The sequence below is a fragment of the Apodemus sylvaticus genome, chromosome 7, assembly GCF_947179515.1.
Source record: "Apodemus sylvaticus chromosome 7, mApoSyl1.1, whole genome shotgun sequence".
NCBI classification, from domain to species: Eukaryota; Metazoa; Chordata; class Mammalia; order Rodentia; family Muridae; genus Apodemus; species Apodemus sylvaticus.
In genome coordinates this window covers 59728551-59751498 of record NC_067478.1, presented here as the reverse complement: position 1 = coordinate 59751498, position 22948 = coordinate 59728551, and the positions used below count along the sequence as shown (strand labels likewise).

The 22948-nt window shown below is 45.6% G+C and overlaps 1 protein-coding gene across 2 annotated transcripts in view; it reads left to right on the top strand.

Moving 5' to 3' along the window:
• The first annotated feature begins 1271 nt into the window (after positions 1-1271).
• The window catches only part of Rora (RAR related orphan receptor A), a 97224-nt gene continuing 75547 nt past the window's right edge, over positions 1272-22948 (top strand). For both annotated transcript variants that reach the window (XM_052187917.1, XM_052187915.1), the window contains exon 1: positions 1272-1438. In XM_052187917.1, coding sequence (XP_052043877.1) covers positions 1411-1438 — 28 coding nt within the window. In that variant the 5' untranslated portion in view covers positions 1272-1410. The remainder of the gene's footprint in view (positions 1439-22948) is intronic.

Here is a 22948-nt window from a genome sequence, read left to right as displayed (position 1 = left end):
AGCTTAACTAAAAGACAGTGAAGTTTTCTGACCAGTCCAGTCCCAGCACTGTGTGAATGTTTGGAAAACAATTTTTTTTCTCCTTGAAATGGGATCGGGAGGGAGGAGAACGGACAGATCTGAATCTTTGTTATAGGGCTAGATGTCTGCCTATGTTCTAAATTACGGCCACAATACAGGGTCAAGGCTAGCTTGGTTATATGGAAAGAGAAATATTAGAATCCTTCCTGTTTGATCATCAGAGGGTGGGAGCTGTCTCAGAACAGCACTAGGTAAGCAAGCTTGGCTTAGTAGATTTTTTTTTCCCCTATTATGCACAATACTGTAGGCAAGCTTGCCAACATTTTAAGTAAAGCGGACGCCTGGTAAGTAGTCTTGAAATTCAGCATAAAGAGATTCATCTGGGGACAAAAATAAAACCACGATTTACGTAAATGCAGTAAAAAGTTTCAAACATTGGAGGGAATTAAATCTCGGTTGTAAGGTGAATGGTACCGCTACCAGTGTTGTTTGTTGTTTCTTCTGTTTAAAATGCTATGTCTTATCTTTGAGGTTGGAAAACTAGCGCCCTTTCCACTTGCAGATGGGTTTTCTGGAGAGAGTTCTAGAAAGGATGAGCCTGGGGACCAGTGGCTCAAATTGTCTGGCACCTGGAGCTCATATAGCAGGCAGACATGGTTTTCTAGTCTTCAACATACAGGCGGTCTTGAATGCGGGATGCTGCGGGAGTGGGCAGCGCGGAACCACGACCTTGGGTGCTGTGAGCTGGGTGAGTCTTGAAAGTCTGAAGTGGGAGCTTGCTCCTTCCCCAAACTGGTGTCAGTTCGGGGCCTGGGGGGACTGGGATGCCACGGGACAAGAGGGAGTCTGTGGCTTCCTCAGACCGAAAGCTTCTTTGGGGCTAACCATCCGGTGCTTTTGTCACCGGGAAGGGTTCCGGGACTGAGCTGAGAGTGGCATCGGGGTGCTTAGCTGAAGTGGCAGGGAGGGGGGCAGGGCTTGTGGAAAGTGGTCCGAGGCAAGGCAGAGAGCTTCCGGGCCGCCACAGGTGATCGGTTAGTAAGGAGGTGGCGAGGGACTTTGGTGCGGGCTCCCGGGGGCGCAGGGGGGCAGCACTGTGTCGGGGTGGGCCGCTCGCGATCACCTGCCCGCGGGGGCGGAGCGCGGCGCCCAGGCGCACCCGCCTCCCGCCTCTCGCTCCCGCCCCGGGAGGAAGCGGAGGGGCGCGGTGTAAACAGAGCGGCGGCCGTGATGTCAGCCGGTCACATGGAGCCTCTTATGGCTCGGGATGGCTCTCGGCGGGCGGGCAGCTGCGGCAGCTGCTGCTGTGGCTCGGGCGGCGGCGGCAAGAGGGGGCTCCGGGGTCGGACAGTCGGCTCTCCCTGCGCTCTCCGCACCGCGGCGTAAAGGATGTATTTTGTGATCGCAGCGATGAAAGGTGAGCTCCGGGTGGCCCGCGGGGACTCGGGTGGACTGACTGCTCCGGGGGGCGGGGAGGAGGGCGCGCAGGGGGAGGGGTGGGCGCGCCTGCCAGAGCTCACGTACAGCCTGGGGGCAGCCACTGGAACCCAACGGGACCTCCGGGGCCACCGCAGCGTAGCCACTGGAGCCGGGAGGAGGGTTCGGCCTGCCTCGGATCCGTGGAGCTAGACTCAAGGGCCCGATCGCCCCTCCGGCGTCTTCTTTACCGCTGTCACTCGTCTGGGTGCTCCTGACACCCAGCGGGGCTCCCCAAAGAAAGTTTGCCGAGAGTCGCAGCGCTTGGAAAGCATAGAGAGGATTTGGCAACTGGGAGGACGTCCACACTGGGTCCCCGGGGCCCGCACCCCGGGACAACTCTGGCCTATGTGGGGGGAGGAGCAGCAGCCAGGCCGAGCCCTGCTTGCGAACGCTAGTGGTGTCATCCCCAGGACTGGTTAGCGTTCCAGGCCTGGCGTCGGTGCTCCGTACGGCCACCCCACCCTCTGCAGCTCAGAGGGCCCGAGTGGCCAGCGGGTTAGGGAAGTGTGGCAACTCAGCGCTGCGTCCCTCGGACGCCGCCACTTCCGAAAGCGCGCGGGCCAGACTCAGCCCGCGCCCAGAAGGTGCTAAGACGCCCTCGGCCGCAGCGCGCTCAGGCTAGACACTTAGGTTTGTGCATGGATGTAGGGAGAAAACAGGATCAGCACGCGGGATTGGAGAGGAAACGCCGAGATTAAACAGCGGCGAGGGCCTACGGGCACAGGTTAGCCACGGTCAAGCCTCCGCACCCCGGGCCTCCTCCCTGATCTGTTGTATTGAGCTGGGGGAGGAAAGAGGTTTTCAGGGAAGGCTGGCTTCAGGTGTCCCGAGGTGAGGCCAAGAAAGAAGCCCAGGCTAGTCAGGGAAGTTTGTGATGGAGACAAAGTTTGGAGGTGCGCAGGAAGTTTCTTGAACCGCAGGGAGAAGCAGGGAGACAGGCGCTTCGACCTTTGCAGATGGCCATGGAAAGACTCAGCCCGGCAGCAGTCTGCGCGATCGTGCGCCTGCTGGGTCCTCCCGGCGGATAATCTGCCCAAGCAGTGTGCAGGCCCGGTTGCCCGGCTTGGGGATTTAAAGCTCCATCTGTCTGTGGCACAGTGACCGCTCCTCTCAGGGGCAACAATTGTGAGCACCCTGAAGGTCTTACGGGGGGTTTTGCCCTCCAGCGCGGCCGCCCGGTGCTTGTTAAACGTTTGCTAGGTTTAGGATTATTTTGTTGTTGCAATCCAGGATGAAGGACACCCGTACCGTTTCTGCGCCGGCTTTACTTTCAGATCATCGTGTTTTTTCACTAGAGATTGGGTGGCATCTTTTATTAATTATTAACAGATCGAAGCATTCAGGACGCTGAAATGAGCTGGCCGCGTACGATGAAATCTTTCTGTAGGATGCGCCCACGGCAAATTTAGTGCCTTTCCCCTACCACTTGCGGGAAGTGAAGTTGAATCACTTTTATAGTATGTGACTGATATAACCCAAGAGGGAAGAGCTTCCCGTGGTCTTAAGTGTGTGAAAGTATTGGGGAAGGAAAGGTGTTGAGGTTTCTTATTATGTAAAAGAAATCGGTTTCCCCTCCCCAAAAGAATCTTGGTAATTCTCCTCATTAAACCAGTTAAGTGAAAACTGACTGCAGAAGCCGTGAAGCCAGTTGTATTCCGTTCCCTCACCTTCTTAAATTTAAAAAGTAGAGATTGCTGTTTGGGAAGTGCTACTGATGAGCTTCATCCATTCTGTTTGCCATTTGTGTTGTTTGGGGGAAAGGTAAGAGCTGAGAGAGGCTTCTTTTTCATTGCCCTTTCCTCCTACTGAAGAGCAAACCTCTCAAACATTACAGAACTGTTTTTTGATGTTATTTGAGGCTGATCATTTTTAGTAAGTTGGCTTTTGTCTTTTGTAGGTTTAGTACCAAGTAAAGTTCTAACCAAACTCACCTTGTAATAAAAATACCGAGGTCATCAGTATCTCCCCCCCCCAAACATCCCTGACACACACACACACACACACACACACACACACACTACTTGGAAGCTTCCTCTAGCTGCTGTAAAATAATAGATTCCTAGATTGGTAGTATTGTCATTGAGAAAGGGAAAGGAAAGTCTATATGTCCTCTCAGTGCAGTTTCCTTTAAAACCCAAGCTTAGAGGTGTGTGTGTGTTGGAGGGGGGTGAGAAATAGAATATTTCAGTCCCAGCATCTTGCATCTTTTGTCTTAATAGGATTGTCTTGCTTTAGTGAAAGATTTAGAAACATAGTTTGTGGGAAAGCAAAGAATGCTGTAAATGTTTCCATATCAGATTTAAGGGAGGAAAAAGAAAACCGGCCTGGAATCATATTAAATACTTCCCTGCTGCCTCTTGGTTTTAATGGTTAAATTGGTTCCATATGCAAGAGTTTACATAATTAGATTCTTCATGCAAAACAGAAAGGTTCTTCTTCACAGTATAGCTTTCTGGTGTGTAGATGCCTGTGAACAGAGAAGGAGAGAATACGCCACTATAAAAAGAGAGGCATCGTCCTCTTTGTTGCCAGATTTAACGATGTTTTTAAAACATCATTAAACCGGGCCTTTTTGAACTCACCAAAGAAGAAAATCCTTTCCCTGTGTCAGTTGTCAAATTAGTTTAGGCTTAAAGTGGTTCCATGCTTAGGAAGCAATAACCTTGAGTTTGAGCAACTCTTCTCTCATCCGTTGGTGTGTTTTGTTTGTTTGCTTGCTAACAGCAAATTCCCACTACAGTTTAGGTTGCTCCTTGGGCACAGGGAAAGAGTAGGCATGATGTTTATTCTGGAGGCAAGGGGCACTCGGTCTGGGCATCACAGGGGCCCAGCGCTGCTGCCTGGTAGCGGAGCATTAGAAGGCTTGGGGCTGGAGCAGTTGGTATTGTAGGGCTCTGCAGCCTCTGTTTGTGTAAAGGGACTTGGAAGGCTGAAGGCTCAGGTGGGAACCTCCATCCTGTCATGGAGCTCTCCTCCAGTTTGTCACACAGATGCCAAGGCACCTGGAGCCTTGGGAAATGCTCTGTGTATTGGACTTTGGTGTCACACCTAACTTCAACAGTCTGGAAGAATTTGGCTTTTGTTTTTAACCATGTGAAAATTGGATTCAATTCCTAGTCTCATTTTAAACATGCTTCGGGTGGTGTATCCCTTCCCAGGCGGGGATCTGTGTTCCATTTAGGGGACCTGTGATGGATCAGACTGGGGGAAAGTAAGGACTGAACATTGCAAAGCGAAAACTCAAATGGCTACCAGTGTGGAGCCGAGAGTGTGTGTGTGTGTGTGTGTGTGTTTCTCTTGCAAAAAGGACTCAGTTCTTTGAAAGGCAGAAGAAGGTCTCAGGCCTGAGAGATGGCTCACTGAGTAATGGCACTTGCTGCCCGTCTGAGGACCTGAGAGCTTTGTCCCTGGAACCCACAGAGTGGAAGGAAAGAACTGACCCCCACAAGCTGGCCTCTGACCTCCACGTGTGTGCCGTGGCATGCACAAGTCCGTATGCAGAAGGACATAATAAATAAACATTAAAGATAATTAAAGACAGAAGGACTGAATTTGGATGGATGTAAAGAGAGCCGTGCTGGTCCGCAGCATGGTATTTAAGTGCAGTTTTCGTAGCCAGCCTCTCAGTGCTGTTTTTCCAATTGTGTCATAGGACGTGCATGACAAAAGTACTGTCCGGTGCTTTGCCATCAGCCCAGATGAGCGCTCTAATGTGTAATGTTAACATCAACCAGGTAGAAAACATATCTAAGCAAACATAACTCTGTAATTTAAGTCCTGACTTCTCTTTATGTTCAGTAGCCATATCTGTAAATAGATTCATAGTTCTCTAGACCCCTTTCTCCCATTTTCCCTTCCAGACATGGAGTTCAAAATACCAATGGGCAAGGTCAGCAAACAGATCATTGCCAAACATCTGAGAGAGCAGCCGTTGGCTGGCTTTGTAACTTACTCTGTGGCTCCCAAGATTATATTTAGAAAGGGCCATTTATTTGGACAAAAGTTAACTTTGTGGATGGATGGATAGATGAATGGATGGATGGATGGATGGATGGATGGATGGATGAGTCTTCCTAAAAATTTCACCATCAATAAAGTTCCTTCTGGAATTTGTTGTCTGGGACTACTTTGTAATGGTGGAGTTTGTGCAGGCCTGGGAGGTAGCCTGGGTGTGGCCTGGGTGTAGCCTGGCCGATGGCGTGTCTGCTTCATATATGTTCATCTCCTCTTTCCTCAGCACCGAAAGAAACTACAAAAGATGAATTTTTTGTTTTCTACATACTCAAATGTTTATTGCAGAAAAATCAAAGCTGCCTGAGCCTGTATGTTTCATATTTGAGCGTTAAAAACCGTAATCTTTAGACACATTAAGCCATCAGCTATGCTCACTTTATATTTTTCTGATTTAAAGTAAAATTTTAAACATTCACCTGTCACATCGAGTATGAACTGATGTTCGATACTATTTCCAGGTCCACACACTGGAATGACAGTTTGAGGAATGACAAACAGAATCTATGGTCCCCTCTAGCCACTCCCCGAGAATCCTTCCCATTTGTTCTGGCCTTTGGATAGGAGGACAGAGAGATTCTGCACCTGAGCTCTCTGTAACCATCAGAAGTGTGTGGATGACGTGACAGAACAGGCTTTTCCCATAAACCGTCAGAGTGCTGCGCCTGGACAAGAGGGCTAAGGAAGAGCTCGCACTAACTGATGGGCAATATGAGATGGAGGGAAAGGCAGTTGAAATATTTTGTTTCTAAGATTTTCTTGTTTAAGTAAAACATTAGCCCCTGTCTGGTTATGAGATAGTATAACTTAACCCCCTGCTCTCCTGGCTATACAATGCCAGGCCAGGTTGACTCCAACAGTCCTTTTCTTTTCTTGGCTTCTGACTTTTATCTGAGGTTGACTTGGCATTTCCCAAGCCAGTAGGGGCAGGACATCAATCTGTGCGCAGTTCACGTCTCACGCGCACTCCTGTTTGCGTCGTCTGATGATCCCATGCATTTGAGTTGGAGAAGATGACTCTACACAGGTCATGTGCCATAGCTAATTTCTTTTGGCTGACACCCCGTAGTAGAGCCTGGACCAGGCAACTGAGTCCCACCATCTTCCTGTCACCCCACGAAGGAAGCTGTAAAAATGCCCTGTATGTAACTTTGCCTCTAGTTAGTGTAAATGATAAGTCTGCCGTTTATATGGGGGCAAAAAAAAATAGATTCAATTATGTAATGCTTTGCTGAGCCTAATATCTTTAAATTACTCTTTAATAAAATCAATTTGGTACAAATGGGGTTATTCTGATTTGCTTCCCATTGCTCTTCGTGATTTTCATTAAGCCTGCTTGGTATTAAGATCTGGGAGAGAAGCAAGCTTAACTTTCCTAAATAAAATAGAATAGCCTCATGAAGTGCAGCTGACCTTTGTGAGGAGTCATCGTTATGACCGAATTCAGTCAAATATTTGTCTGCCTGTCCCATTTATCTTTAGGCAAAGAAGGGGGTCTACAAGTGTGTCTTTTTGCTTCATTACATTTCATGTGGTCGAATGCACGTCAGCATGGCTGTTGAAAGCTAAGGGCATCAGTCCATACTGCTGAGAGGCTTGGTGCCTTTCACATCAGCAGAAATGGCAGTTTTCTTGAAGAGCTACAGAAGCTCACTTTGTGCTGGGTTAACATTTAACCACCCCAGATACTGGATTGAGGTGTGCTGTTATTTCAGAGGCTTGGGGAAGAAATGAAACTTTAAGTTACTCAGATTATATGTCCCATCAGCATGTGGGTGTTCTCCATAGCATTCCTGTGACACGAGTGTCATGTTATGCTTGGAACACCTCCCATGGTGGGGACCTCACTATCTCCAGAGGTAGCTTATTCCAGGTGGAATTACAAAGATCATCCCATATCAAGCAGATGTGTCTGCTTAGTTCTTGTAATCCTCTGGTTCTGAGCCCACCTTCCAGTGCTGTATGGGGCACATGGACTCCATTCTTTAAATTGAAGACTGCTATTTGAAAACAAGTACACAAACACACACATACACACACACACACACACACACACACACACCTCTAAGCTCTGATGTCCCTCTGCCTCCCATCTCACTCAAAGTTCACTGTTCAGCCATCTTACAATCTTGGTCAATTTCTTCCTCAAATGAAAAACGCACTTAAGTTGGTCTAGAAACACTTGACATTTTGATGCAAAAATGAGGTCCAGCCACCTAGTATGATATGGCTGATTTGGTGCTTAACTTAGAGAGTAACAACAACAACAACAAAACCAACTTTATTTCAAACATATTAAGGCACATAAAGAAGGCTCTATAACTCAACTGGGGATCAATCCTGGTGGTAATTGTTGTAATTTGTGGAAGTGGGGTCTTAAGTGTTTATGGGTATTTTATTTGACTTATGTTGATTATTTGAACTATCCAGGAAAAAAATTTAAAGTCACGAAATAATTATAGGAACATAAAAGCTCTTATAAGCATTTTTTTTTTTTTTTGCAATGCAGTTTCACATCTGAGATAAGGCTGCCCTCTAGTGGATACTTGCTCATGACAAGCAAAAGCCATGCCAGTGCCAATGAAATTCCCATCAGGCTAGTGGAAAAGGTCAAAGGTTGTGAGCATTTTCTCTATGGCTGTGGGGCATTCTTCACCAGTTTCAAAAGTGTAATTCATTGTCTTGTGCGGTTATTAGAAATGACTTATTAGATAACGAATCTAATGTTTTCTTGGAAGGAAGGAAGGAAGGAAGGAAGGAAGGAAGGAAGGAAGGAAGGAAGGAAGGAAGGAAGGAAGGGTTGTTTTTAAGAAACTTAAGCTCTATTAAAGCTTGTTTGTGGCACCCTGGTAAGTTTGAGTGGCATTTGGTTCGTGAGCAGTTAAACCTGTATAAAAATCCTTGTTTTGTCGTAAAAGTTTAACTTCAGTTCTATTCTTCATCCTTGATTTTTCTTTAAAAAAAAAAAAGAACCAGTGAAATCTAGCATTTTTCACTTTCAAATCAAGGCCTTTACACACACACACACACACAGAGAGAGAGAGAGAGAGAGAGAGAGAGAGAGAGAGAGAGAGAGAGAGAGAATATCAATAATTAGATCCACTGATGATCTTTTTTGGCATCAGAATAAACTGTTTAGCTCCTTGGTTTATGAAGACTCAGATGGTTTAATTCACCCAAACTTTCAGGTTATCTAGAAAATAAAGTATATATGATACAGGGTAACTGAGCTTGAGAGAGTCTGCAGGTTAAACTACTGGACACAGGCGAGGGTGTTGCTCACTCGGTAGAAGACTTGCCTCATATAGGAGTCTCTGCATTCAAGCTGCAGTTCCACATAAAGCAGGCTGGTGGTGTGTTCCAGTAATCCCAGCACTTGTGAGGTAGGAGCAACTGGAGGTTATCCTCAGTCAGCTACATAGAATAGAGTCAGAGAAAAGAACTCGTTTGAGTAATAGTTCTAGGCTCCTTAGTGAGCTTTGAATTTGGCTTTGCTTGATGTACCAACCATGAAACAGTCTTACCTCTGTGGAGGAGCCAGAGGCACCTAACTCCTGAAAATACTGATTTTCCCACCGAAATGCCTTTGAGGGGGGGCAGGAGGACACACCCCAGAGGTGTAAGAACACTGGGTAGGGTGGGATTTTTCATTGCTTGAAGATTGGGACCTGAGCTGTAATAGCAGAGATAAGCGAGACTAGAGATACTGCTGGCATTATAAAGGAGCATGATTCTGGCCTTGCCGCTACTCGAAAGAGGCAACTGGAACTTTTCATGAAAACAAGGCAAAACAACAACAAAAAAGGGTTGGAGCGAGGGGCAAAGAAACTGCTGCTTTGGTCCTTTGATCTTAGAAATAAGGTCGTGGTTAAGAAGTGAGGACTTGTGGTTAGGTTGAGATCAGCTATTGAAGCAGATTGTTTTCTTTTCAAAGTGCACCACCCAGAAGTGCGACCCGCCTGCTGTTTGTATTTCTTTTCTTTCCATTTTTTTGTTTCGTCACGGATTGTTATCTTCATTTCTCACTTCTGATTTCTACAGAACACAGTGCAAACATCAATATTTATTTCGGACAGTGCTTAAGCGTTTCCTGTATGCTAGACCATTCTGATGCCACCCGTATGCTGTTATAGTCAGATTCAAGCTCTTCCTGTCAATCAGGTATCTTGGGTGGTGAGTCAGCATTTAAAAAAAAAAAAAAAAAAAAAAAAAAAAAAAAACCCAAGATGCTGGCAGCCACAGTTAACCAGAGAGGACTATGCTAAGGGTTTGGGGCTTGTGCGTTTGTAGTTTCTCAGAGGTACACACCATTTGAAAACAAAGACACTTGACTTGGCGACACACAATACTATCCAATCCCACTAAACATGAATTGGTTAAGGCCAACTCTTACGGCTATGTGTAAACATGGTTTGATTTCAAGTAATCAAAGAGTTAACTATAAAATATTTTCGCCAATGATCCTAGGACTGGTTCTGAACCTGGAGTAAAGCACCTAACTGGAGTCTGTGACAGGAGGATTACTGAGTCCCACCTAGAGTTGGCCTGATGGAGTCAGTGTTGGGTGGGGCCCAGAGGGCGGATTTAATCAGCATCCTGGGTGTTTCTGAATGTGGGCAGGTATCCTTGGGCCTCAATTTGTTACACCCTTGTGTTCTAAGCTGTCAGTGCTGGGATGGGCAGTGGGCTGCTCTACTCCCTCAGTTGTTCCTAGAGACTGTCAATCATCACCATCCCATGGAAGGCATTTATCTTGCATAGAGTTCTCTTTCTGGTGATCTGGGCCAAAGCCAATGAGTCAGTATTCGCAAACGTTCTTTTAATGGTCGTCAGGGTTAGATCAGTTTAGAAAGCCCTGCTCTGGCCTCCTAACTAAGGACAGAAGTAAAGATCCAACAGTGAATGATCTTAGGGTGAACACGGGCTTCCTTGAGGTCCACTGAAAAGAAACAGAGATGGGACCCCATCGTGAGGGATGTCTGCCATCACTTCAGTAACAGCCACACTTGAAATAGTTTTCTGTGGCCTCCATAAACACCAGCTTGGAGAAGGAAGTGGGTAGAATGTTACCCCCAGATCTCTTAATCCCAAATGACCTAAACAGGAGAGGGTCCTGGGGCAGTCTTAGTAGTCCAATAGAGGAGCTTGCGCTAATAGCAAAACTCTGTACTCCTTTTTCTGAATGGCAACGTCTGGAGTTCTGGCCTCTGCAACATCTCGGTGAATTCCAGCCCAGTGTGTGTGAGAACTGTATCTCCCAGAGCAGGTGGGGGAGTCTGTCACAGAGTCCAGGCCAACTCTAATGGAAACAACAATGTCTTTCCCGTGTTGCCTTTTCTTTTCTTTTCTATATTTTATTTCTTTTTTTCAGCAACAAAGTAAAGATTCCCTACCCCTCAAGTTCTTCCTAGGTTCTTCCTATGAACAAAAGGGCCTTTCTCAGGCAAAAGCATCCTCCAAGTGCGTCTGCAGTGGCCAAGCTGGGGGAGTGGGGTTAAAGGAGCCGACTCAATGACCAGACACCCTACCTCCTACTCCAACTGACCAGACACCCTGTCTCTGATTCCAATAACCAGACACCCTGTCTTTTGTGTAGAGGGAGTTCTCATCTGGAAACGCCAGTAAAGTGGTGTAGAAGCAGACAACACTCCAACCGACTCTGGCCCTGGGAAGTGGTTGTGTAATATACTCCATTGCTTGTGGCGGCTTCAATGCTGTGGGCCGTGCGGACAGTGGTGACCATGACATATGTAGTCAGTGTCCTTGGTGAGTGTATGCTGTGGTGGGTGATGTTTGAGTAAACATGCCAGCTGCCTTCGTATAGCAGCACAGCCAGTCTGAAAGAAATATGATGGCCTGGTGGATAAGCATGAGAGTGCTCACAGGGTTTCCCTGACCCTTGCTAAATGCCCTGCAATAGGCCTAGAATGGAACTCAGAGGCTATCTGGTCCCTCAGCACCCAATATTGTCAGTGTATTAGACTGGATGGAACTTTTAAGGTATATAGGCTCTTAGGGATTAGAGAGCTGGAACATTTAAGAATTCTCACTGCTCTTACCGAGGACCTGCCCATGCCAGGCCAGTCACAACCACTGGTAACTCCAGCTCCAGGAGATCCAATACCCTCTTCTGGCCTCCTCTACCCATGTACACATACCCCCTCACAGACACATGCTTAAAAGTAAAACTTTAAACAATATATGTGGGTTTGTGTGTATCTGTGTGTGTATGTTCTATTTGTGTGTATCTGTGTGTGTATGTTCTATTTGAGATTCTTGGTCTGGTGGCATTGGTGGATTGAAAGTGCTGGTAAGTTTGTAAGCTGCAGAGATGATTCTGATTGAGAAATCGCTTAAGTGCGACACCTTTATTTTATGCCTGAGTCACCTGGTCCCTGGTGTTGCCACACGGTGTTGAGCTGTGGAAAGCTCCTACTTGTGGAGGGAAGCAGAAGATGAAGACATGGGTTCGAGTCCAGATCTGTTGCATGGTAACTGGCAGGTTTTTTCACTTGTGTTCTTTCCCTGTTTGTAAAATTAGAAGGCTGTGACTGACAGCTGTCAAGGTCTTTTCCAGAGCTCTTGTTTCTATAAAAAATGCTTCTGTTACAGTTGAAAGGTGGGCTGGGGTCTCTTTCATGATGTTGGAAAGGCACACGGAAACCTGCTGACTGCTTTACTCCCTGTCCCTAGCTACAATTGCCTAAGACACTTCAGTCGGCTAACAAGCTCCTTTTGGAAGTGAAAATTCTAAGGTAGAAAGAGGTAATTGCTAATGCCAGCTATTTAAATACATTTTAAAACAAGAAGGCTTTCATTAATATTAACAAATATGCCCAGACTTAGTTCTGGCAAATTACAGCCCTGCTTTATCAAGTTCTAGCCCAAAGCCTTTTCCATATTTTGATGGTTGAGTTGAAACCTAGGGGTGGGGAATTAACTGGAAAATGAAAACCACCAAACGGCCTTAGCCACTGTATTCCACAGCGATTGTATTCCCAGCTGCACACTAAAGCTGCAAAACCCTAAGAGATGTAGTATCTCCCAATGTGTCTGAAGTGATTAGCAGGCAGAAATGGTGAGCCTCCTGTGCCACCTGCTTGGGGGAGGGGGAAAACACCAGAACCGGAAGAAAACATGGAAATCTGTCCCTATTTCATCTGAGGCTGGGAATCCCAAAGAGCTTGAGTTTTATTGCAATGTTGATTAGAAGGAGAAGGGTCTCTTAGGCACCAGTATCCTATGATGTAAGTGAGGGTAGGGGTGAGGGAATGATATTTGACATTTCCAGAAGTGATTAAACAAAGTTTGAAAAGACAATCTGACAGGAGTCAGCACATGAAATTAGAGTTGCATCTTCAATAGCGTCTTTCAAGACTGAGCACATTGTTTCTTGTTGGGTAGAAATTTAAGTGAAAAGTGCAGCTTCTTCTATCCAGCAGAATCTAACAGAAGTTTCCTGTTTCCACCACGGCAGAGAAACAAAGTTACAATAAGTTAAGACGGTTCAAACTTTTGGCAGCTTCTCAGCAGGCCCCTGCTGGGGCCACCTCCCCCTCAAACTCCTTTAAAGTTTCTGTGTCGTTTCAAATGGTTGCTAAGGAGAAGTACTGACCAAACTCCTCGTTTTGACTGCTAAGATGGCTTGAGAGTTCCCGGGATGTTTTTATTTGCTAGAAATTTGCTTTGCACTTAAGCGTCTCTTTTTGAGGGAGTTTGGTTACCAGCCATCTGATGAGCCTCGGGGTGTTTACAGAAAACGTGGGTGCTGCGATTATATTCCGAGCACAGCCCTCCCCCACCACAGATAGCACGGTAATCAGCAGGAATGGGAAAACATGTATTTAAAGATTTGATGCTTGTAAAAAAGGGGCCGTAAAGGAACATGGTTGTTCAGATGTGAGAAGTGGCTGGCGGCTCTCCTTGTAGGCATGCTAGTAACAATAAAGTCTCCAAGTTCAACATCAAAGCCATCACAGTTTACTCCACCAGTGACTTGCACATCAAAGGGGAGCTTAAGACAAAGGGAGGAATGCTTTACCTCATGACCAGATCCTATGGGGGGGATGGGGATGGCTTGCAGATCCTCACTTCATGAGGCAGGGCAAAGGAGAACTGCTTTCCCTCCTATCACTTGACTTTACTTAGGAATGATTCATCACAGGAGAGATCCGATCCTCCCGATCCTCCCCCGATCCTCCCCCGATCCTCCCGATCCTCCCCGGCATCCTTCAGACAGCAAATTCTGTACCAAGGTGGGCATCTCAAACTTCACCTAATATGCTACATGGAATTCTCTACCAAATAGGACAGTTTAAACTGCGTGAGCTTGTCATTGGTTGTTGAATTACCCTTGACAACATAATTTGGGACCTCAGTTTGCTCGCTCTCTCTCTCTCTCTCTCTCTCTCTCTCTCTCTCTCTCTCTCATATTAACCTTGTGGGTGGAGTCTTGCTGAATCAGACGTGTGGTACTTAACAGGGTGTGTGTGTGTGTGTGTGTGTGTGTGTGTGTGTGTGATAATGAAATTTAGACCTGTTTAACCAGCTCTTAATTAATCACCGGGTCTATGTCTCTGTTCCCCAACTCATGTCATGTGTATTCCAAAATGCTGAGGTTAGAACAAGAGTCAATAGCTGAAGACACACACACCCCTTGAATATTACACTGAAAATAAAACCAGCCATGCAAGTATTAGGGATGGTTTGAAATGATATGCTTTCTTTTTACCCCCTTGCCTTTGAAACTTGAGATTCTTTTATAGTTTAGCTTCAGTAATTTACTCATTTTTAAATGCTATTGAAAAATAGTAGTGCCCAGTGCAGTCATTAATAAATACAAAGCAGCCTTCTCAGGGGCTCTGGGGAAACTTAATCAACACACAGTGTTACTAATTGATGCTATACTGAGCTGGCAGAAGCAACGGATCAGTAAACAGAAGTTAGAAAGCAAGAAGTTAGGGAACTGTAGGGATTATGTCGACATCAAGGGCTGGAAATGATAATAAGGCCTCTTTAGGGGAGTGTTCATTTGCATGCGGCTGAATTAGGACACCGGATTATTTTTGAAGACACTGGTAAAAAAGCACCCCAAACACCCACAGTGTGAAAGGTCTAAAGGAGGGATTGTGGGCAGGAGCTGAACTGGTCTCTTCGGCTTTTCTTTGGGGGAGGGAGGGTTGTTTTAATTCATGATTGTTTGATAATTTTTCAATAGCATGATATAGTGGCTTCCTTTCTTAACAACAAAATGCTAATGGAACCAACTGCACAGATTTTTTTCTGTTTCTCATGTGTGTGTGTGTGTGTACATACCCCCCAATGGGTGTACATGAGTCCACTCTCCCGTTCCACTGTAGGTTTTAGGTGTCCACCTTGAGTCCACGGGCTTCCACGGCCAGTTCCTCTTCCTACTCAGCCACACAAAATGTATATTTAATTACCACAAGTGATTGTTTTAAATAAGTAAATAGCAGCAGGAGAGCAGGTGGGTGGAGACAGAATTAAACTAAACCTTTTAAATCTTCTTTACCCCACCTCTACCAGGACACAAGCCTTGAGCAGATTAGACAGCTTTTGGATTTTCTAGTCTCTGCCCTCCACGGAGTGGTCCTCAGTGTGTCACCCAGGACTCCCAGAGGGTTCCCAGGGCCCTCTGGTGAACAGCACTAGAGGGTAAAACTGCTGGAATCTCAGCCTGGGTGCAGGCTGTGGGACTCTGTGCCAGCGGCCATGGGCTCTTTCAATACTGTATACGTGGTGTTGATGAAAGGAGAGAATCAGTTTCAGTCACATTTAAGACTGTCCTTGATGAGGCAGAACAAAATATACTATTTTTAATTTAAAGTGTTTTGTATTGTTATTGTGGAGGGTATACCTGAGCTGGGATGGGGGAGGGGTGTGCTGCGTGCGATGATCACAATTGAAGGTCAGAGAACAGCATTGCGGAGTCTGCGCTATCCTTCCACGTGTAAGTGGGGATGTAAGACTCAAACTCCAGACTCCCAGGTTAAGTGCCTTTAACTGCTGGGCCCTTTTGCCAACCCTAACTTTATTCAGTTTTGACCACTGAGCGTTTGCCTTCTGTGTGCTCTCTGTAAAACTTCTGCTTCATTCTGAAGTACCAGTCTGTCTCCGGGGACAGGGTGTTGTATCCTTGTCTGCATCAAGAGTTAAGTCAATACTTCTTAAATGGAAAACCTTGTGCTTTAACAGAAGGGCTGACTGTGGTTATTCAGACTTGGGGATGTGTCACAAAGTCTCTGTGAAGTGAACCAAGTGTCTGTCACTCAGAGGAGAACAGTCAGCTGTGTTTCTTGTCAATACGTTCAGTCTTGCATGCAGAAATGACGGGTTTGGAATACATGGGTCCAACCCCATGATTGACCTGATACTTAGAAGCTGCTCTGGTGTTGGGGGGTTGGGAAGCTAACCATGTTGAGCCCTGTGAGATGATCGCTTCTGATAAAAGAGATGTGTCACCCTTTGGAAAACTACAGAACTCGGTGAACCAACCCCATCCCTGTGAAACCAACACAGGCGATTACAAAACCTCAGCCACAGGACAAGATATAGCAACTGATTTGAATTGAGCAGAACATGAAGTCACTGGTGTGGTTTCAAGATCCATATTCTAATTAATCGATTGCTAGGCACCATGGTCCCGCCTCTAACTCAGCACTTGCCAGGCAGGAAGTCTGTCATTAGTCTGAGGCCACCTGGTCTCTAGAGTGAAATCCTGTCTCAAAAACAAACAACCCAAACCAAAAAAAAGGGGGGGGGAACTCCCACTTATTAGGTCTGTATGAAACATCATAGAAATCATAGAACATCTAGAGTTACCTAAAGAGGTGCCTGCCTAACCTGAAGGAAGGTCTTTCTCAAGATGGCAGAGCACAGAGTACATGGCTTCCTCCAGCACTCAGGAGGTGGAGGCAGGAGGATCAGAAGTACCAGGTCATCCTTGGTTTCAGAGTGAATTTTAGACCAGGCTATCTCTCTCTCTCTTCTCTTCTCTCTCTCTCTCTCTCTCTCTCTCTCTCTCTCTCTCTCTCTCTCTCTCTGTGTGTGTGTGTGTGTGTGTGTGAAAATACTATTAAAAGTAACCTCTCCTTTGTCCATTCCATTATCTGGGTGTCACCAAATTTTCTTCTCACACATCCCGCAAGAGAACATCACAGAACACATTGAATACAGAAGCAGCCATGAAACTTCACAGATGAAAAAGATTTATTTAAAAAAAAATTAGAAAATCAATAGAACATTGGGTTTGTTTTTGTTTTTGTTTTGTTGTCCTTTTGTTTTGTTTTGTTAAATTCTGGTGCAGTATTCTTTATTTTGAATGCATGAAAGTAAATATTTTTAACTGTTGCCAGTGTGTCCCTTTCTAAGGTGGTAGTTATTGATGTACAACCCATAGGAACAAATGCTTCTTTGTGGCTTTTGTTGTTGTTGTTGTGTTTTTCAAGGCAAAGTTTCTCCTGGCTGTCCTGGAACTCACTCTGTAGACCAGACTGGCCTTGACTCAGAGATCTGCCTACCTCTGTCTCCTGCATGCTGAGATTAAAGGCGTATGCTACCACTGCCCAGATCCTTGTGGCTTTTATGAATGTGAAATGACCCAGAATCCCAGGGTTGGATAGTTTCTTCTGTGCTATAGTTTACTCTAGGAGAAAGAAATTGTGGCTGAATCCAAGGTACCAGTGGAAGAACTTTACATGTAGACAGATTAGCGTCGATAATTTATTAAACAAAGCACTTTCAGATACAAATTTATACTCCACTCTGCTATAACATCCATCCTTAATAACAGTAGAAAACGATAGTAGCTGCTGGTATATTTTCTGTGTTTGTTGTTTTATTGATACAGCAGAGACCCACTGTAAAATGGTGCTTTAGGTTTTATTATGATTTCGTCTATAACTTTATACAACTTACATTAGCAATACCAGCACTGGTGAATTCCTTCCGTGAATTTCCTGTTTGGTTTGGACTTACATAGAGGAGATGATATTTTGAATAGTTAGCTCCACTAATACCTCTGTCCCAACCCGTGGAAGTTGTGAGACTTCAGCCACTACTGTGGCCACATTGGTGAATTTTATCACTGCGTGATGGCCCCCTTCACAGCGGCTGTCAATCACCCTCCTCCAGACCTTCTCCATTAGGGAACAGTCAGCCCAAATATCTGTTGGCACCCAGAGTGTGATGAGAAGGCTGAGCCCTCATCCAGCCTCAGATACACTTGGCAGAATCTACTCCATTACTCTAATTAAATGCATGAAAGCCTAGCCTTCCCTGAAATCTCTCGGGGAAAATAGCATGCGGGCTAGAAAGCAATGCCTAATATTTGTTCCTAATTTTATAATCACTTTCTTGGCATCAGACACAGAGATGTGTACGCTGCCCTCTATGACTGGGCCATCACCTCTTTGTTATTATCAAGTAATGGGCACGGGGGTCTCGAGTTCTCGTTGGCTTCTGGTGCAAAGGCTGCCGGTGGAGAAGCAAACGGCAAATGTGCTTGGCACGCTGATGCCAGGAACTGGGAGAGAACTGGGTGCCTCTGGCGCCTAATGGGTCTTGGTGTTGGGATGCCGTGCTCCTGGCTTGGTTTTATTAGCCAATTAAAGGTAGAGGCTGGGCACACTCACTTGTATAAACAGAGATTGTGCAATGGCCCCAGCCAGGCTGGCCATGAGAAAGCCCTTCCCCCAGATGGAGGGCTGGGCACAAGGATTGCTGAGTTTCAGAACAGCTTCAGCACTGAATGGTGAGGGATGGGGCTAAGAGGAAGGGAAGCCAAGCTAACACTGTCCTTCTCCAGAAGGCTGCTGGGGAGGTGAAGCGGCAGGTGGCAGCCCTGCCTCTTTAAAGGGTTAGAGAAATGACAGCACCTCTTTGGCTGGCTGAGAGAAAAGCAAGTAGCTGGAGCCATGACTCAGCAGTTAAGGGTACTTGTCCTTCTTGCAGAGGACCCTGGTTTGGTTCCCATGCTGGGAAGCTCACAACTATGCGTTAATCCAGTTCCAGGTCTGATGCCATCTTCTGGCCACCATGGGCACCTGCATTCATAGCACATTCTCTCTCTCTCTCTCTCTCTCTCTCTCTCTCTCTCTCTCTCACACACACACACACACACACACACACACATACACACACACTAAAAACAATAAAAATAAATCTTAAAATGAAATATTCAACTTTCCTTCCTGGAAAATAGCATGTCATAATTATCCCCTTCAAAGTAGAATAGATTCTTGTGTTTATATATATGTATATATATATATGTATATATATATATACATACAGTGTAGGTGTCTATAGACACACCAGAAGAGGGCATTGGACCACATTACAAATAGTTGTGAGCCACCATGTGGTTTCTGGGAATTAAACTCAGGAGCTTTGGAAGAGCAGTCAGTCCTCTTAACAGCTGAGCAGTATTTCCAGCCCTGATTCTTGTGCTTTTTAAACATTGTGTTTTATTAAATTCCTAGCATTGTCCTGGTGGTCCTGTCACCTGACTTAAAAGAATAGATTTTACATGCTAAATTGTGTGGAATTTAGTGGTTTTGACCAGGCAAAGACGACTACCAAAACCAAAGAGCAGTTGTTGGCTCAGAATATTCATCAAAATTGTATGCATAACTTTAACCTGATTCTGTTGTAATATTATTACTTTATTATTATTTTGGGGAGGCACACATGCCATGATACACATATAGAGGTCAAAGGACAACTCTGTGGAGTTGATTCTCACCTTCTACCTCTATGTGGGTTTAGGAAATCAGTCTCAGGTCAGGTTCTGGGGATCGAACTCAGAATTCGATTGTTGGCCAAGTGCTTCTCCCTACTGAGCCGTCACATTGGCTTCATGTTGTACTCTGATATAAAGCTTACTCAGGGAGAAGAGCAGAAAAGTGCTAATATATTTTTGGAACTGAGAATAGACTCAGCTCTGGAATTTTCCAATCATTGTATAAACACTATTTTTAACAACTATAATATTTTCATTCTTTGATAATTTCATTATGCATACAATATATTTTGGTCACACATACCCCTACTCTTACCCCTAACTCTTCCTCAGTCCATCCCAGTACCCCAAGCCCCTCTCAGCTTCATGTCGTCTTAATATAGTATATTTCTATAACCCACCTCATCTCTTTTGTGTTGCCTGCACACTCAAAGGTCTGGAGCATGGTTCTCTAGCCAGGGACCACACCTTAAAACTGACTCTCCTAGAAGCCGTCAACTGCCATGACTTTCTCTAGAGGGGGGGATGGGGCTCCTAAGCCCCTCTTGTTTCCAGGATAGAACAAACTTTTGGTTTATCCCAATTCTTCATACTTCCTCATCACAAGGTGAAGTGGAATTTTCAGCCTTGCAGTGGGGAAAGTAAAGGTACCTGAGACTATCTTCCTTTACATTTAGGCCTTGTATAAACACTGATTGTTCAGTGAAATAATGGGGTCAGTGGACAGGAAAAGGTGAGTTGGTTCCATGATGTTGCCATAGGGACCAAAAGGTCTTCCACCACTGTGATGCTGTCTTTCCAGCCCCCTCTGAAGGTTCTAACTCAGAGCTAGCCATAGCAAACTGGGCTTCGTTTTGAAAGCAAACACACACACACACACACACAACACACTCATATTTGGGGGGGGGTCTTACTGATCTTATTGCTTAGCTGTATGTGGCTACATACAAAAGAAATCAAGTGGATCCATCTCTCCAGACCTCTGGCTGTCTCCTGGTCCTGACTCAGGACTTTGGTCTTGGGGCCTGCTCTGGCTCTTTGGGATGTCATGAGATACATGAATAAAGATGTTAAGAAGCTTACATGTGTATGAGAAAGGATATTTCCAGCCCAGTGAGATAGCTCAGTAGGTAAAGCATTTGTCACATAAGCCTGATGCCTTGAGTTTAATCCCCAGAACCCATAGAAAGGTGGAAGGAGAAAACCAACACTACGAAGTTGTCTTCTGACCTACACACACACACACACACACACACACACACACACACACAGAGGCACACACACACACAGAGGCACACACACACACAGAGGCACACACACACACACAGAGCCACACACATGTAGGCACACACAGATGCACACCCCACATCTACACAATAATAAATACATTTTTAAGGAAGAAAGTCCATGTATGAATTAGGAAACATTTCCAAATATATCCATGACCTCCTAGAAATTCTACACTCTAGTTAAAGAAACTTGAGCAAGTCTTTGGACCCTCTAGGTTTTTATCAACCAAGGCATAAAGAGAACAGTATCTACCTGGTAAGGAATTTGGAAAGGAGGGAGCACATATGAAAGGCAGGATGCCTCCCCTCTAACAGATGCCGATTTGGTATACAGTAGGTGTGATGTTATAATGAGTGTTATCCCTCTCTCTTATCCATGGTCACAGTACAGATCACACAGTCAAGACAGAAGTTAGGGGAATGGCTTCGTCCAAGCTTATCCCAGCTGCTATACATTGCACCTGATCCCAAGCAAGCCCTGTTTATGTGTCAGGGGTGGGGGTGGGAAGGGTTGTTCTTTTGAACGTGTCAGTGGAAGCTAAATACAAAGGAATGTATTAAGCATGTAATATGTGCTAGGTGCATTACAAAGTGGCAATGACGACCTAGGCAGGAAAGAATTTTAAGGGTAAATGCCTGCTCAGACACACACAGTGTATGGCAGGGAACACGGAGGGCACAGAGGAGTATCCATCGGATCGAAGGCCTAGTTGCAGCTTTCTGGCGGAGGTAAAGGAGGTAAAGGTAAAAGCTTCCAAGCTTTGAAGCAAGGAAAGGTCACTCCTGACAAAGGGGAGAGCTGATGAAAGCGCAAAGAGGTCAACCATCAACAATTTGGGGGACAGCAAGAAGTTCAGTGTGTCCAGCCAGAGACTGCTGGAAATGAGGCACCCAGAGGGAGCTGCGGGGTTCACATTGTGGAAAGGCCTGCTGCCGCTCTCAGGGGTGGCGTTCTTTGGTTCCAGAGTGATGGCGGCATGCTGGGGGAGGCACACAGAGTCACTTAGTGCAATCAGGTGTGCTTAGTGGCTTCCCTTTGCTTCAGCATGGGGGGCGGGGATAAAAAGCTTTGGTAACCCTTCTCTGGAATGGTTTGGGTATCTGTGCCCATGCTCCCCCGCCCCAACCTCTGTGTGCTGTCACGAGATGCAAGAAAGGCACCCATCATGGACTCTTTCAATGGATCTCTTTTTTTTCTTGCATTTTGCTTATTATAAATTGATTTCAGGACTTCATTACGGTGTCACCAGAGATGAATGGGGCAGTAGTGTTTTGCCTTGCACTGCCAGAAGGAGGGAAAACAAGTTTGTGCGGAGCCGCAGTTCAATCACGCTGCTTGCAGAAGCAAGGCCATGAAAGGCTGGAGCAACGCTGCTTTGATTCTAGAAACCCCCGTAGCCCTGTGGGTGCTACAAGCAAAGGCGTAAATTAAAGGTTGGAGCCTGCTTTCAAGTATCGACTATCGAGCAAAAGGCTCAGCCCACACTCATGCACTTACTCGGGCTTGTTAAAATAAAAATACGATCTTGGCTGGGCTCGTGTCGCAGCCGGTATAATTATGACATTGAAGATTGCTGTTTGAATTGGGGCTGCTACAGCACGCGTTTATTTAAAGATAGGCTTGGTAATTTAATACATTTTAGGCAGGACTGAGGTCCAAATCAGGCAAAACTTTGTTACCAGCTGCCTCTCACGTTGTTTCTCCTCCAGGTAAATACCAGGAACTTGGCAAATAGTACCAGAATGGAGGTGGTCTGGTTCTCTGACTGCGGGTTTGTTCAAGGTTGCCATGACATTATTGGCTCCTGGTTATTTCCCAGATGAGATGTGATAATATGTTAAAGACAGTTGGCTTCTAAAAATGTGGTTTATTATAGGCATTGTTTGAATATTTTCGTGTAGTGTATGGGTGTGCGTGTTTGTGTGTGCATGCATGGGTGTGGAAGCCAGAGGTAACATCAGCTGGTGTCTCCCTCCAACCCCTCTCCACTCTCCTTTTTGACATAGAGTCTCTGATGGAACTTGGAGCTCACTGATTCCATGAGACTAGCTGGACAGCAAGCTTCAGGGATCCTCCTATCTCCGCCTCCTCGACTGTAGAGTTAGAGGCGCACCTGGCTTCTTACATGGGTGCTGGGGGTCAGAATTTCCTAATGCTCATAGTCTGAATATCTGAACTATCTCCCCATCTCTATAGGTAGTATTTATAGTTTTTTTTTTAATGCTGAGGGATTATAACTAATAAGCCACTTTTCTTTTCTCTTCCTACCAGTGCCTAAAGTAGGGTGATCATCTAGGTAAAACAGTCATGGGTCTATGAAACACAATGGGTTATATTGATTAACCATCCCTAACCTGAAATACTATCAAGCCTAAAAGCTGAGAATGA